This window comes from Pseudochaenichthys georgianus, chromosome 5 (assembly GCF_902827115.2).
Source record: "Pseudochaenichthys georgianus chromosome 5, fPseGeo1.2, whole genome shotgun sequence".
In the NCBI taxonomy this organism is placed as follows: domain Eukaryota; kingdom Metazoa; phylum Chordata; class Actinopteri; order Perciformes; family Channichthyidae; genus Pseudochaenichthys; species Pseudochaenichthys georgianus.
This window is the reverse complement of record NC_047507.1, coordinates 29,023,753-29,041,092: the sequence shown is the minus strand read 5'-3', so window position 1 is coordinate 29,041,092 and position 17,340 is coordinate 29,023,753. Positions and strand designations below refer to the sequence as shown.

At 38.6% G+C, this 17,340-nt stretch overlaps 2 protein-coding genes across 5 annotated transcripts; one reads left to right on the top strand and one right to left on the bottom strand.

Annotated features, from left to right (window-relative positions):
• Positions 1–683: 683 nt before the first annotated feature.
• tnnt2b (troponin T type 2b (cardiac)) lies at positions 684–5,711 on the top strand. Of its 2 annotated transcripts, XM_034082369.2 has the most exons (10): positions 684–703; positions 824–845; positions 929–992; positions 1,101–1,217; positions 1,351–1,428; positions 2,103–2,204; positions 2,291–2,400; positions 2,478–2,568; positions 3,401–3,441; positions 5,601–5,711. In XM_034082369.2, the coding sequence occupies exons 4-10, from the start codon at positions 1,119–1,121 to the stop codon at positions 5,638–5,640; spliced, it is 561 nt and encodes a 186-aa protein (XP_033938260.2). In that variant the 5' UTR covers positions 684–703; positions 824–845; positions 929–992; positions 1,101–1,118; the 3' UTR covers positions 5,641–5,711. The 2 variants fall into 2 exon arrangements, with proteins under 2 accessions (XP_033938260.2, XP_033938259.2); XM_034082368.2 differs by lacking the exons at positions 684–703; positions 824–845 and adding an exon at positions 3,797–3,823 and having other exon boundaries at positions 932–992.
• Positions 3,840–16,716, bottom strand: pkp1b (plakophilin 1b). Of its 3 annotated transcripts, none has more exons than XM_034082364.2 (13): positions 16,187–16,716; positions 15,517–15,611; positions 13,911–14,302; positions 13,663–13,792; positions 12,881–13,088; positions 12,148–12,316; positions 10,132–10,249; positions 9,376–9,552; positions 8,529–8,699; positions 8,203–8,356; positions 7,714–7,900; positions 7,455–7,539; positions 3,840–4,317 (listed from the first exon to the last, which is right to left on the bottom strand). In XM_034082364.2, the coding sequence occupies exons 1-13, from the start codon at positions 16,374–16,376 to the stop codon at positions 4,279–4,281; spliced, it is 2,115 nt and encodes a 704-aa protein (XP_033938255.1). In that variant the 5' UTR covers positions 16,377–16,716; the 3' UTR covers positions 3,840–4,278. The 3 variants fall into 3 exon arrangements, with proteins under 3 accessions (XP_033938255.1, XP_033938254.1, XP_033938256.1); XM_034082363.2 differs by lacking the exon at positions 3,840–4,317 and adding an exon at positions 5,818–7,145; XM_034082365.2 differs by lacking the exons at positions 3,840–4,317; positions 9,376–9,552 and adding an exon at positions 5,818–7,145.
• Positions 16,717–17,340: the final 624 nt, after the last annotated feature.

The window sequence follows — 17,340 nt, the reverse complement described above, 5'->3', positions numbered from 1 at the left end:
GTACACTTCACTCTCTAAATTACCCAGACATTTGAAGTTTTAACTGCACAGTGATGTTGTCAATATAATTTGATAACAGCATAATCGCTATTACATAATGCAGCTATTGTTAAAATGCCCATTTTGAGTGTGATATGTTAAGGCTATTTTTAGACCTAAATTAAATCCGTAATCATTCAGATATAGACGTAGTGTCATTCTTTGTGACTTAGGTAATGTAATCTGGCACACTTTAAATGCATGTTTTGTTGGGCAGGTACACAGGAGTTACCTGTGATGACAATCATAAGCTGCCGGCTAAACACACCTGCACTGTCAGGAGATTGTCTGATACATGACTTTAGTTGACTTCTAAAATGAGGTCAATGAGGTCATTCCAACTCCATCATTATTGACAGCTGCTTCCTTTAAATCAGAGACCTGAGAATAATTACACTTTAATAGAATACATTGTTTACTGCTAAACCTCAAGGGCTAACAGGGAATACAATGTATTTTCATATCGAAGTAAAACTGAAAATGTAATAAATATAAGATATTGGGTAACCACTGAAATTAAAATAAAAACACATTTTGACAACTGTTTTGAAATCTGTTTGAGGATCACCTGTGCTGTAATTCTCTACCTGTCAGCGTGAAATCATGTTGACATTGCACTGACCCTCTCATCTTTCAACAGAGACCTCGGAGGAAAATGATGCAGGTATGGAAAGCTTATTTTGGAAAAATGTTGCACTGTGGGTTTGTTACGCTTGCAAGTGTTTCTCGTGCCTCCTGAACTAAAGATTGTGAATTGCCTTTTTTCTTTCTGATGGATACACAGATGAGACAAAGCGCAGGTTAAAGTAAGGCACTGTTTAAATATTTTCATATAACATAAATTGAAACACGGTTAAAAAGATTTTGCATTTTCCATCCTTTTCATCAGGCCTGGTTTTGTGCCTGGTTTGGCACCTCCAAAAATCCCAGATGGAGAAAAAGTGGACTTTGATGTGAGTTATTTCAGAACTGATTAAAGTTACACCTGCAAGCTGTTGTTTAATTAGAAGTGCAGATTTTTTTGGAAAGGCTCCCATTTTGACTTATTGCTATAATTCCAGGACATTCATCGAAAAAGAATGGAGAAGGACATGACTGAGCTCCACACTCTGATCGACGTTCACTTTGAGAAGCGCAAGAAGGAGGAAGAGGAGCTTGAAAACCTCACAGATCGCATTGTATGATCTCTCTCTTCTACTGCAACATATCACACATTTAACCACCCAATTCCATAATAAAGTGTTTTTTGTCACATTTTGTGTTTATATGATTTTGTTTTTGTCTTTAAATGTATTTATTTTCCCACTTCAGGAGACACGCAGGTCAGAGAGAGCAGATCAGATGAAGATCAGAGCTGAGCTAGAAAAAGAACGGCAGAACAAACAAGCTGTAAGTATAAAAAGAAAGATAACATTAACAGAGCATAACTGGGTTGGGGCAGAATACTTTGAATTGTACTGTACTGATAAAAGTAACATCATTTTGTAATAGGTAACATAATCCTTTGTATTCCAAAAATGTAATCTAATTCTAATTTAGAATGTTTCGGATTAATTCAAAAATCAAAGATTGAAAATATTGAGCCTTATCAAGTAATTGTTTACATGTTATAGCAACTAAACATTTTGAATGCAAATTGAAGTCGTTTGGAATAATGAACATTGTGTAATTGGTATTGGTATTGCCCAACACGTGGGATTCTGCATCTTTTGAGTAAGTCTATGTTGCAGCATTTCTTTGATTTAAGGCCACATATGACTTTCCTCTCGTAATGCAAGAGGAGCACAAACATTTTATTCCATATTCCATTTTCGGTAAAAATACTTACCGAAAATGTTACTTTTTGTAACATTAAAAATCATTAAAAAACTAATGCAAGTATTACTAATTTTCTTTCAATTAGATTTTTTAAAACTTTTTTTATTTTAGAGACTGGCATTCTCAATTCCACCTATACCTTACACTTATTTTCAATAAACCAAGTTCTGGCAATGTTACGAGAATGTCATTAATCAAAATACTATGAATCATTTCATTAAAGGTGCCATAATGTGTTCCACCAGGTAGAGAAAGCGAGAAAAGAAGACGGGGAGGCGAAGAAGAAAGCAAACGATGATGCAAGGAAGAAGATGATTCTGTCCAACTTGAGTTTCACTGGATACAAGGTGAAGACATACATGTATGTTATCTTTTAAAAAGTCACAAACCTACTGTCCATGTTGACATCCCCATGTGTCCTCCTCCTGATTAGCAAACACAGCCTGGGGGTAAAAAACCAACAGAAAGAGAGAAGAAGAAGAAGATCCTAAATGAACGGCGCAAAGAGTTAAATATTGATCACATGAAAGAGGAGAAACTCAGGTAAAAAACTAAAAAAACTTGACATAAACTCTCAATATCTATCGTGTGAAATGCTTAAAATCATTTCCTTGATGCAGGGAAAAAGCCAAGGAACTCTTTGAATGGTTGCACCAGCTGGAGTCAGAGAAGTTTGACCTGCAGTCTACGCAGGCTAAGCAGAAGTATGAGGTAAGTAACCTTACAGGAACGTTCGTGTTTACATGTGCTCATCATCACGAACCTTTCTTTTGTTTATGGGATGCAGACCAATATAAAAACAATGCACACTACTGCACCTGACTAACTGTTTCTCTGCTAAGTCAGCCAAACATCCCTTATGTAACTAAAAAAATAAGTAAAAGAGGAAGAAGAATGACAGATAAATATCTTATACATGACTGTTTCAAAAGCAGGAAGCCTTAGTAAAGAAACAGTGAAAATAAAGTGACATACCGTAGGGGCTAGCTAGTTAGCCACATCATTTATTATATTACTTATTATTAATATTAGCTCTTCTCTACATTAAACTAATGAACTAGTGCAATACATTGTACTAAAGAGGCTGCTACTTTGTTAAGAGTAGTTATTATTATTATAATTATTTCACAATTAAAAACAGGTAACGTTTAATAAAAGTTGTTGAGTTTAGCTTCAGCTAAGGCTAGCTGTAGCTATCCTACCGACGCCCATACTTTGTTCCCAGTGGCATTTGTTCTTGATATAAACTATTGTAGGAGATTGTTAAGGCTTTTTCTTCACCCTTCAGACTGCCAGCAAGTAAAAGGAGATTAACGTTAAAAATGAAGTTGGAATTGCAAACATTTATTTAGTATGGCTAGAATCTGTGGTTTGGTGATTTCAACAGTTCAGAAAATGCTGACATTACATGTTGTCTCCTTTCGGAGACATTTCTATGGTATAATATTACAATTTTAAAACAAATTTCAATAAGTCAGATTCAGTTGTGGCATATTGGCTTATCCAGATTTCAATTAACTTAAAAAAAACACATTTTCCACAGGTCACCGTGCTGAGAAACCGAGTCAGTGATCATCAGAAAGTGTAAGTCCCATAGCACTGTGCCCTTCAAAGATGTTATTCAGTGCTTTCGCATGAAAGGAAGAAGTAGGCTGATGCTGTATCACAAATGCATTTGTCCTTGTTGTACAACAAATTAACTGAAATAACTTCAATTTTGAGGTAATTGTTCATAGAGGATTTCATTTCCTGGAACTTTACTACAGATATTTAACATTTACTCTGCTAAATGTATTTCCCTAACATTAGTGACCAGTTACTTTACAGATTTAGATTATTATTATTATTATTATTATTATTATTATTATTATACACATATAATGGACACATTAATTATGATTTTATTCATGTATATCAATAAGACTTTATTGATCCCCAGTGGAGGGGATCCGAAAGCTACCAAGCAGTAAGTAATATACAAAACAAGTAAACCCTAACCCTAACATGCAAGCTGTAATATTAGTGGTATACATTCATGCATCTATAATAACAATAATATAATAATTATTCTGAAATGGGCCCTCCCAAATAATGAGTAGTATTTATTAACTTTGACGTCACTTTCGCTCAAATATGTTAGTACATCTTCCACCACTGCCTCTTTACCTAACATGCTGTAGTCATCTGATATGTTTATCTTCAAAACAGAAACAATATTTTTCATCAAGAGAGGAAAAACACTAAATACTAACACGGTGGATTAAAAATGGCTGAATGTTACATTTAAATAAGTAACAATTCATAATTCTCTGCTAAGGCTCAGCACTGATGTAAACGTCCCCCTCGGGACCTCTTCAAGTTTCCATCTCCTCATATTTCCACTTCCCCTCCGCTTCTGATCTCTTTTTGTTTGAAGCGGCATCAGTTGCAGCTGTTTGTGTCATCCGCTTGACAGCAGGACTAAAGTTTCCGGAGTAGCCAAACAGGACGGGGGAAACAAAAAAAGGAAGAGCACATGAGAGGTTTTTTTTTAACAAAGGGCAAGCTGGGTTATCTGAACAGCACACGTGTACAAAGTCTCCAAGGAGAGACAGGGTTGAAACAGCTGAGAGATATTATAACTGCTACGTGACAGGCCTGAGTTAATGTCGCTCACAATAAAGCAGTGACGGGGCCCTGCAGACATCTCAATACTATCAAGCTATCCTCCTGAAACAAAACTTTAACACGCTTAAGTGTTTATTGCGCAGTATATGATGTCTGCATTGCAAACTAATACTGCTGTTAATAATAATTTAAGGTAAATCCTTGAAATAGAGCCTTGATTTTTCTATGTTCAGGTAAAACACTCATTAATCAGTTTCAAAAACTGTATACCACCAAACCATAACACACATACTTTATCACAGTTTCATCTGAAATGTGTAAACGCCTATTTTCATGGGGAAGCTCCAGGGATCAGGTACCTAGCAACAGCAGATAAAGATAGACGTCAACTATTTGGTAGCAAATCCCGTTACAACAGCAGTCAGCTATGCCAGGCTCTCAGTGTCTGAGGCCAGCAGCAGCTTTCGACACTGCAGCGGTTCCCAAACTATGTGTCGGGAGCCCAGATGGAGTCGCAATGGGATTATTTGGGCGTGAAAGTAAAAGAAAAATCTATTTAATTTTTTTCTCAAATCTTACAGATTTTCTTCTGAAATTGAGTATAATCTGTGCTGCTAAAATAATCCAGAAGAAATTCAAAGGGTCATCAGAGAAAGGAAGACCACTTTTTAATTGAACTCACAACTCATGCAGAGTGTAATATGAAGATATTGCTTTCTAATAAAAAAAATAAATGATGTTCCACAGCTGTATAGAGATGAACTGTATTGGGACCAGACTTCAAAATGACCTGATGAGATTGAAACATCTGCAGCTGTGATGCATGTTGCATGCAGTGCAAGAAAACATGCAATGGCCCGATTCTGAACATAGCATTACATTGCTTCAAATCCAATTCCGTTCTGGGATAAAAAAAAATCCCCAAAATAATCAACGCAACAGAGGAAAATAAAACTTCTAAAGTTTGTGGAATTAAAAGATCGAGGAAAGTATATGACACTAAGCTCACACTAAGTTAGTACAACACAACACACAAATGCATTTCCCATGGAAATGATCAAACATGGTTGCATATGTATTACAGGTTGAGTAGGTTTGGTGCCGACAATCTCTGCTGACTTTCCTTCACTTCTCAGTTCAAAGAGCATCAGAAGCAAGCGGGGCCTGAGGAAATAACATGTGACGACAACAGGAAGGAAACTGCCAGACCTGACATTTAATGACAATAAAATCAACCCCATAATGTGTTTTTTTCTAAATACTTGAAAATGCAAGAACAAAACAACAAACACAAATCTGTGAATCAGTGTGCTGAGTACATCCGCAGGAATGTAGAGGTTATGATTAGACTGATGTGTTACGGCTTGTGCTTATTAAAGGGGGATTTGACAGGAGGTATGTGATTTCTGAAATGAAAGTATGACAATAGAACATCATTTACAATGTACTCCTAGTTCTAAGACTTACTGTAAGATTGAGTAATAAGTTCTTGTGTGATCAATTTTGTGGTTGGAATAAAAAAAAAAAACGTCTTTATTTTAAATAAGAGAAACAGTGTCTTTATTTTTAAGGCTTTGTTTCCATCACTTGTGGGAATTTCAAGATGAGCATCACCTTCATGGTAAGTATAATTAACCACACCTTCTTTAAATCCAGGCAGCCTTGATGTTTGCCCACAGTGATACCAGTCCTCTAACAACCACATACATCTTTCAGTGAAAATGTAATCACTTTGTCACCTCATTCATTTAAGCATGACTGCAGAAACTCTCCCTGACTATTGGGTGGATTACATGCTCAAATGTGGAGGAACAAAGTTAAAGTCAACAAGTGCAAGCAACAGCTGCAGTGTCTGTCTCTAAGACCTTGTTCTTAAACCACAGAAAGTAAATTACAGTGTAAGGGTGGAGTAAACATAGATTGAAAGACGTGTTATTGATCTGCTGAGAAAGAAGCAGCCAAAAACCCAAAGGGGCGTGACAGTGAGGTTTACAGTAATAACACATTTATTTCTGCACGAGTATAATAATCTCAAAATCCCAGATAATATCAAACACTAACAGCTTGAAGAGTATATGTCTGCTAGCTTTATTAATTACATGATTTATGATAATACAAATGTTTAAGGATCACACACACATATAAAAAGAAGAGTGGTTAACCACAGACAAAACCTGCCATTACAAAATGTAAACACACATCACTGCCTAAAACAGTGCCACTGTTTCTTTAAAAACGATGAACTCCAACCACAGAGAAATGTTCTCCATGTTGATTTTACATAATCAAAATTACTTTTACACAATGTTGTATCATGATTTAAAAACAGCAACCTCTATGCAAACACAACATCTAAACCTGTATGTTATTATCTAATAAAGCAAGCACATTGTGGCAGAATCCAGACACAAAATTAACATCTTAACCTTCACCTTTTTTCCCCACAAAGAAAAAGTAACAGTGCAGCATTGTCAGAGCTACTGTATGTTGATGGAAACATTTAGTAGATACATGTATTGTGTGACATGTGAAATGAGGAAGGATGCTGCTCAGCCTCTGCGCGTTGAGGTGACTTTAATAACTTTCCGGGATATTAAGCTTTCGTGTCATTCAACGACTTGAACCGACTTGTGTGCCGCCGCGGTGATGTCATTCACAAATGAGGACTTACTCATCCCTTGCTGCAGGACAAATAGTGAGATAAATCAGTACACCACATACATAGAGTGGCACAACAAACAAACTGCACTGTGTTCATGGCCCTGTGTGTTATAATGCACCATGCCAACGTCCTGTTGTACTCCTCCACTGTGTCTCTTTAGCGTCTTGTTCACATTCACTGGGCATTTTTTAATGCTGCCTAATCCAACTTTTCTCCTTCTGTTACTCACAGATACCTGAGCGAGGTGTGGACATTTGAGGTGTAGTTAGCTGGTAGGACACACCCTAACCTTGACAGGTCTTGGCACTCAGGGTTAATCTCCACTCACCTTTTTCAGGAAGCCTTGTAAATCCTTGTCTGACCACAGGTTGTAGAGAAGCACGGAGGCGGATTTGCTGGATTTGGGTAAATGTCTAAAAAGAAGTAGAATTAGTTGTTTCAGATCGGTTCGGATTTGTGGAAGTTGGACAAGCATGCAAAATGTAATCCTTGGTGAGTCATAGGTATTCCCCATATCTTGATGAATTGTATCTCTTAGTCTTAAGACATATGCAGGCACATTCTCTTTCTGCTCACATGCAACCTACGTGTTTTTGCTGAGATCGTTGAGGGAACTTATCAGGGTGCTGTTTACCAGGTGCTTTCCCATCTCAGGCTTATTCATAAGCAGGCAGTTGGAGGTCTGACAGGCCATGGACAGTGTGTCATCGGACTCATTTCCTTCCTTGGTGCCTGCGCTGAGGATGCCCAGCAGCTCTGGGAGGGCTTTATGAACTTCAGTAAGAAGAAAAACACAAAACAAGAGGCTGTTAAACGCAAGCTAACACTATTGTTTAACCCTCTGGAGTCTAAGGGTATTTTCTCGATTTTTAGATGTTTTCTTAAGATCATGCATTTTAACGGGATGACTCAAACATGACGAAGCGAAAAGGTGTTACAGATTCTGAACACAGATTGTTAAATGGATCATATTACAGTTGGCGTGTCTTTTTTTGTTTCTCGTCAAAAGAAGAGAAAGTACCTGGAACCGATTTAAAGCAACAAACTACAAGTTGTGTCTTGCAGATGCGTCTTACCTATGGCAATGTGCAGGTTTGGGTTCTTGGTCAGGTTTCCTACCAAGGCCACTGTGTTCCTCTGTATGTTGACTTTGGGTGATTTTATAAGGGGACTAATAACGTGCAGGCCTTTCAGTTTCTGCACAATGTTCTGGCTCATTACACTAGAGACCTGTGAATACAGAATCAGGTTCAGTGCAAGCATTTATCAAAATATGCATAGATCATGTTGACCAACAAGTTTTAAAAAAATAGTCTCCCTTAACTACAACGGGACAGATTTAAATCAAATGTATTTTCTTTTATCTTGGTCATTGTGCAAGAGCAGAACATGTTTCTCTTACAATGCCGTCGTTTGTTGTGAGGTTCTGCAGGGCTCCGCAGCAGGCTTCCTGTGTTTCTTCTCGCTGACTAGTGGCTAACAAAGACAGGTAATTCTGCAGAGTGCTGGAGTGGATCAGAAAACCAGCGCCATTAGGCTGTGGATCCTCAACGACCGGGTAGTCAAAGCGGCGCTGGACAGGAAAAGAGGACATATCATTATCAACATGTAACGGCTACAGCACTACTTAAAAAAAAAAATGCAGAATTTGCCTGTAGGACTTTTTGAAATAAAGGATACTACAAAACAAAGTATGAATCTAAATGTTTAAAAATAGTTTGCCATGGTGCTACTGTAGATGCAAACATGCAACATTCTAAAATTTTTTTAAACATTAACGTGCCCTATTATGCTCATATTCAGGTTCATATTTGTATGTTGTTCCTCTACTGTGACATGTCTCCATGCTTTAATGTTCAAAAAGGTTTTTATTTTTCTCATAGTGCCTGTGCTGGAGCAGCTCTTTTCACCCTCTGTCTGAAACCAGAGCCCAGTCTGCTTTGATTGGTTAGCTGGCCGGCTCTGTTGTGATTGGTCTACGGCTTAACGGAGAAACTCCCTCTGGAGGGAACTTTGAGGACCATTTACATGCACAGTAAACTTGTATAAAACACTACAGGAAAGGGAAAACACCTACACGTTTATAAAATAAGACCACAAAATGCTCTGATTAAATAGCATGTGACAAGGATTAGTGACAGACAGTGAAGGAGGTGTCAAGTATTTCTGTCATTATAAAAGCATTAATTTTGCCCTGGTCTGACGCGGCATGTCTGTTTCTCTCTGTTGTGCACCTTCCTCGCCCTCACCTGGTGCTCTGAGGATTCTTTCTGCGGACTGAAGCAGCCGATGGGCCCGGTGTCGCCCTCGCTGGAGGTCCTGCAGACAGTCTTGGCTAACGCTGTGATCCTGCTGAACAGAGCGGGAGCCTCGGCCTCCAGCTGGAAGGTCAGGTTGTGCAGGATGCACACACAGTTTTCCACCGACTGTTACAACATTAGTTCACACTTAGACTCAGACACAGAAATAGTTGTGCTAAAACTCAACAATGCTCAATATGAGCTAACATATTGAGCATTGTTGCTGTTACGTTGTCCCTTTCCTGTAGAATATATTACAATTAAAATAGAAAGCTGTAGCACATAAATGAATTATATAACATTTGTTTGTGACTGAACATATTTTACTCTTCCTAGAACAGTGAAAAGTGACAATATCCATCTGTTTCGATGGAAACAGTTGATGGAAAGGCCAGAGCAATGACTAGCCTGCCTATATTTACTGTTAAAAGTAACAGTTTGTATACATGGCTGTGTAAAGGCCTCATACTAAAGTACACAGATATCCCGGCAGTGAGCACAGTATGACTCATCGATACTTGTTGCAGTACAACTGCTCTCTGCGTACTACAATAGTAAATTGGTTAACTCAAACCGCAGCTTCTTGCTGTAGTAACAATGTTGTTTTTGTTAGTTCCATAGGAAGGTGTGACATGTGAGTAAAGCAGGAAACGTGCAGGTTTAACATGCAATATATAAATAGATATTAATGTATCCCCTTCTCACCTTATCGTCTGGGTTTCCAGCATCGACACACTCTTTTACATAACTGACCAGAGAGTCGACCAGACCTCGACATTTCCTCATGGCTTGTCTGTTGCTTTGCTTTGTACTGCTTAGGTTTCTGTTTGAACAAGATATATAAATGACGTTAAAAAATGATTCAGGTTAATATAAACTTTTTTGATCCCTTTGTGGAATTCACAAGCTTCTAAGCAGTACAGTAAACAAGGGGGAAAAACAAATCCTCCTTTAACATAAGTGATAAACACAGTAATAACATATACATTATTCTGAAACTGTTCGTTTAGAGGAGTACTTATGATTTATTTGAAAAGAGCACTATGCAAATATAGTTTTATTTTGTATTGTTCAGATTGAGACAGTAATGGAAACGCCCTGCAGCAAAGGTTTCATAAAGCGATTGAATTGTCTGATATTAATTTCACCTTGCCTTAAAAGTGAACAGTAGTAATCGTGTCAGTCAAGAAAGTGAAACACTCTAAGCTCTCACTGAATGACACGGGAAGTCAGTCAATGTTTTACAACACAGACGCTGCTTTCTGATGCATCAGATAAGAACACTAAAAACACATGTTACTGTGGTTTACATTCACAGTTTCATCTATTCCAACAGCTAGTTACTGGTGCAGACATGCTAGTAAAGATTTGTAAACATAATGAATCTCACTTTATGAACCGCCAGAAAACAAGTTATACTAATGGACAAGAGCCACTAAAATAACATTAAAGCTCAATAAAGATGTCTCTTAAACCGTTTAGCAAAAACCTATTAAAACGAAGGCTATTTAACTTCATACATTTGAGCTAAGTTTAACCTGGCAACTGAGTCCTATGATAATTACATTTGAACTACTAAAGTATACAATAATACACATCTTTCTCTCAAAGGTAACTTAATAGTAAACTTGTATTGTGTTGGATCTGGTCAAAATGTTATTTGTACTACTAAATGATAGTAAGGGAATATAAAAGGATTGACATGATACAGTAGTTATTTGCCTTTTTCCAGAGAATATCTCTGACATGGACTTGAACCCCACCCCGCCCATTGTAAAAACACCAGCAGATCATGAGCGTGAAAGCAGTAGTAAAAGCATAATTGCACTGCTATTACTTTACAGTATCTGTCTGTGTCACAGCGTGTGTAGCAGATTCACATCCACTCTCAAGCGTGATAATAACTCTTGATGACTTCTACCCAGTTTTGTACTACTCACAAATCTTTCTCGTACACGTCTTTTTTAAACTGAATAACTCTCTATGGATTCAATGTAAAAAATACCAAATAATATGTTTACTAAAAACCGTCCTGTTTGCTATCCTGGATCCCCATACAAGGACAGCCTTTTTGTCGATATGGCCAATAAAACAGAGGGGGGAAAAAAACATTTATGTACTGTATGTAGCATTGAAAATGTTTGGCTTATTTATTAAGTTATTATGCTCCAAATATCTGGAACAAACTCCCAGAAACCTGCAGGTCCGCTGCAACTCTTACTACTTTTAAATCCAGGCTGAAGACTTTTCTTTTTGTCGCTGCTTTTAATTGAACTATTTATATCTTAAACTGCACTGTAACTGTTATTCATGTATTTTTTCTTTTAATGTTTATTTTATTATCTTTGCTTTTTAATGACAGTTTTTTTTTAAATGCCATTTTCTTAATGTCTTTCATGTGTGTAATCATCTTGTGTCGAAAGGTGCTATATAAATAAACTTGCCTTGTTTGGAGCCAATATAATTGCTATTTGTATGCTAATGGTTTAATGCACTAATTATAGGTTGCTTAGGTTGACTTTTCAGTTAAATGAAATATAACGTGATGTCATATTAAGATAAGATAAGATAAGATGAACCTTTATTAATCCCCGAGGGGAAATTCAGGGAAATTCTTTGATCCTGAGCTGGGCTACACATAGGTACACACACAATATTTCTAAGAGTCATAGCAAAAACCCTGGCATGTTATCAGGTGCTCAGTTGGAGGTTTGTTCCCACCTTAGACACGCAGTGGCGTTAAAGAAGACCTCTGGGTCTCGGCTGCTGCCGCTGGTCCTGTCGTGACCTTTAGAGTAGGGCAGGATCACTCGCTCCATTAGCACAGGCAGAGCACTCTTCAGCAGGTCTGGTTTCAGGCTGTCGACAGACGACAAATTCCACAGGAGACCTAGACAGAAAAAGAAAACCAGTTCAGCTCAATCAAATATTCATTTGTACTGCCTGTTGAAGATATAAATCATCAGCATGTTGATTTTATAGGTTTAATGTGTGTGAACACTTTACTATCCTATCAAACGTTTTAACAACAGTAAAAGCTGTTGAAACTTGTGCCTGAAACTTGTCTTGGCGGCGCTTGAATGCAACCGTAGTTTAAGGTAATCTTGAACACACACAATGGTGGTAACCCGATGGTGAGTTAGCCACCGATGAAAAGATCCAAAAATAATTACTGCTTATCGCCAAAGAGATTAAAACCGGTCTATTGTAACTTTAACCGTTTAACACATTTCCATCTACATCAGTGTTACTAAAACATTAGCGATGTCATTTTTTGATGACCCTTCAACGCTTAGAAATACAGCACTTAAGAAGAGCTTTAGTGCATGACAGCAGGATCTAACACAGGTCTATGTTGTTATACACAACAAAGGTGTCTATGTTTGACTTGTTTGCATGGATAGGTGTGTATGTACCTGTATGTGGGTCTATAGGTTTCAGAGTTAACGTATACCTGTCAGCTGTGTCTGTGTCTCCACAGAGTCTGTCTCTCTGAGCAGAGCCACAGCCTCCGTGATGCCTCCTGAGCGATGGATCTCCTCCTTGTTGCTGATGCTTTTGAAGGACAGGTTACGGAGGGCAGCAGAGGACGTCTCATTGACCTGTGAGCTCTGGCTGCGCAGCAGATCCACCAGAGGGTGGATTCCTTTGAACTTCAACACCTGTGATGCAAAGGGGATTTTGTTGTCCAAAGAGTGGTAATTCGCCACAATTAAATAAAAGGGATTATAATTTGTCGGAGAGAAACTGCCTCTGATGTGAATATCACATCAGAGGCCATTTACATGCACACAAACCTATAACACACTACAGGAAAAATTCATAAAAAGGATCCATAAGATTTGTATAGAATTCAAACCATGTTTTTCCGAGGACAGCCATTTCATTTTTTTTCATCCTATAACTTCCTGTTTGAAATATTTGAATTGTTAGTGCTGAAGTCATTTCTGTGCTGGAATCAAACTACAGATCCATGCACGAGGGACTCCCAGGAAGTCACACATTTTATCCCACAGCCCTCACTGTTACCAAATGACAAGCCAGTGCTGTATTGAGTTACTTCAAAATCTTCACTGGAGACTGACATGGGGTGAGTACGCAATGACAGAATTTCATTTTGGCATGACATATTAACTCCACCTTTGTCAATCTAGATTTCGACATCGACTCTAAAATAAATATATCATATTAAAATAAATGTCAGTGAACATGATATGAAGAGAACAAGTCACACACCTCATCTTTAGCCTCCTCAGTAATGAACGTATTGTGCTGTATGTAGGAAGCGCCACAGTGCTGATATGTTTCCTCCGCACTGGAGAGATACTCCACAGCCTCCTTCATAGTGATGTTAGCAGTATCTGACCTAAAAGATATTAAAATACAATCTAAATGTTATTTCAATAGACAGAGCATGCCAGTATAATGTGTTTACTGAAACATGTGATTAAGTCTAAAATGTGGAAGTTATTAATCTCACTCACCCTGTATTTGCTTTGGTCTCTGCAGGACCGTCAGTAGCTGTTTTGGTCACCTCAACTTCGCTGCACAGGAACTGGTTGCTTGATTTGGTCTGACCGGTGCCATTCATGGTGAACACGGGCTGAAACTGCAGAGGGGAGGTGGGGGTCTTTACAAAGTGACCGCTGCTTCTCTCTTCCCTGTAGATTGCCCGGCTGGAAGGAAATCCCTGCGGAGGAGCAGAGCGATTCCAGGCCATTCCAGGCTCACTGTGGCTGGTGTTGGCTTGACCCCGCGCAGTGGAGCTGATGCCGGCGAAAGACCTCACATGTTGATAGGTAGAGCCTACAGTCCTCTTCACACTGGCTCCCTGTATGTTGTTGGTGTACAGGCTGAAGTTTGGTTCTCGGCTGTGCTGCAGAACCAAAGATTACATTTGTTTGTGACTGACATTGAGCTGGCAATACATTACATTACATGTCACTTGTTAGACGCTTTTATCCAAAGCGACATACATACTCAACACTGTGGACAATCCCCACAGGAGCAATTTGGGGTGAAGTGTCTTGCCCAGGGACACAACGACATGCTGACTGCAGTGGGGTTTGAACCTGTGCTCCCTTGATCCGAACACCAACGCTCTATCCACTGCGCCACACGCCTCCCCAATAGAACATTTAATTGTGAAACAACTTTTTTGTGACATGGCAGCCATGCAGGTTGCTTTCAAGATCGGCTGGCATGGGAGAGGCTGGTGAGCATGTTTTTGTGTGAGAAGACAGATAGTCTAGAAGGATTTGGAAACAGGTTTTTGGGGAAGATTCTTTAAAAAAAACTGCTGACAACAAATCCATTCTTATTAGGCCACAAATTAAGATAATTGCTATCATGTACGTTTCTTGTGTTGAACAAAATAGTGGCGAAATATATCCTTTTACTTTGATTTACAAGTCAGAATTTGTTTAATATTGATGTCTTTAGTAAAAACTCCCTTATGCAACTCACTAAATTATTATTATTTTAAATCTAAAATGATTTTACGTTTCCAATTTTCAACTACGTCAAATAATTCAGACAATGTGTTGGACTTTAGAAAACAATTAATCCGCCACTATTTTGTCGTTTATAATGGGCCTTTTTCAAACTCATTCCAGTATTTAGAATGTGAGGATTTGCAACTTTTTCTATGTCATATAGGATAGTAAATTAAATATATTTTGGTTTTGTTTGGTTAAACAAGCAATTTGAAGAAGCCATCTGAGTCACAAGAACACTATATTGGGGGAAATTAACAACTTTTCTGACACAGGACAAAACAATTTATCCATTAATTAGGAAAATATATAGCAGATAGATTGATTAATTATATACTTCTACACTGTTAATAAAATGTGCTGATTCAAAGTTATTAGGTTATAAATAAGATATTTATCAGCCTTACGAAACACCAAGTGTAACTTCACTTGTATAGGTAGAATACTCCGTACAACGACCCTCATTGGTAGCTACAGTCCTGCATCAGACTCACATCATTCCCTCAATGACAACAATGTGATGATAATACAACCACATCAGGTACTGTTGCCAATCAATCGTGTGACAACAATATAGATAAGCTGTATAACTTACAGTTTTAGAATAGCCATTTGGAAAGAAGAACCCTCCATTAGATGTGCTGGAGTTTAACTTTGGAGCCTCTCTGAACACGGAGTCAATGGTAGGAGCTGAGGAGAAAAGTAGAATGTTATCATCTGGGGTCATATACCTGAGATTAATGTCATCCATGTATTACCTTTGTTTAAAGACAAGGGAAACAACACGATACAGGCCAGGGCCGTAGCCAAGGTTTTAGTAATATTTAATCCTTCGTCTCGGTTAGAAAAATGTGACAGTTCAGTTGATGCGCCCCTTGGTTTTGATTGGCTCCATAATTTAAAGGGTTCCACCAAGTTTCATGATATTCAAATCGATAGTTATTCTGTGGTGCTGACAAAAAAGACAAACAATCCAAACCATGAACGCAACATTTGCACTCCAAACAAATAACCCCCCAAATAGTGTAATTCTTATCAATGATTCTGCATATTGATTTTGTAGGACTTTACCCTGAAAACAACTTAGGCCTATCATCAAATCCAGTTAAACTAATAACTTTCTGGGAAGGTAATGACCTCTTATGTGAATAATTACATGTCTATCTCCTAACATGAAAGTCTAAATTATGTTTTTAATGGCAGACTATATTCTCTCCTTCTGTACTGAGTTGTTATCGGCCCAGGTGTGTTGGCTGCTCTCTTACATGTCGGAGATAGAGAAGTGGAAGCGCTCCTGCTGCTGGAAAGCCGGGTCTTGCTCCTCCGGAGGGTCTCCACCTGCTCCCGGACCCGCTGCTGCCCGGACCGGCACTGGTTACTGGACGGCAGAGCCAGCGACGTGTGGTCCACATTCCCGATGGAAATAACCGATTTAAGGTGGTCCAGAGTCGCCATTTTTTAAACTGTCCGGTCGGCCTAAACAACATCCAGAGGGAAGCCAATTCGCCGCAGAGTGTCTGGGCTGCCGGAGGTAAAGTGCACCTTGCCCTGCCCTGAACACCAGACCGCGCCCATCCAGCAACAATACACCGCTCTCTTTTGCCTGTCCTGACACGTACCACGCCATTATGTGCAGCTGACTACACTATTGCCCACAGGCTAACAGTTATTGGAAGCAATGAAAGGAACTCATCACTCAAGTACAATTGAAGGTGTTTATACTTAACTTTTTTCCCCACGTTTTATGCTGGGTATGATACATTTTAAATGTATATGTGACCCGCTCTATCGAAATCAGTCGGAAGTCGCAACGGCTCATTTCAGAATAAACGTGGATTTACGTAAAAAACTATTTTTTCAGGGTTCGGGTATTTTGTTTGATTTTAAACAAACCAAGTCTTGGCTTTCAGAATATGAAACTTTTATTTCCAAAATCACACGATAAGTACATTTTTGAAGCTTGTGAAGGGACGAAGACAGGCACCTCTCACTCGCACTCTGCTCTTCCAGCAGCGCCGCCCCCCTCCCTCCAGCTGACATTATGAACGTAAGAGTAAAGTAATCATAGATAACACGGCAGGGTCCGTTACAGTTTGTTTTCATCTGATTTAAATTAAACAGAGTCTTGGCTTTCAGAATATTAAACTTGTTTCGGCAAATTCAGATGATAAATATAACTTTGAAGCTTGTAACGGCATAATTACAAGCGGAGAACGGAGTAATTTAACGCCACAGCAGGCACAACAACAGCCGGTGTTTCTCGTGAGGGGTTTCCCCGGGAAACAAACACAATACACACAAACGCAAAAATACACAAACACACACACGTATACACACACACTCGCGAGCTTCCCCTCCAAACGAAAATATCTTCCCTCCGTAGTATTTTGATCATTTGCTCCACTAATAATCAATCAGA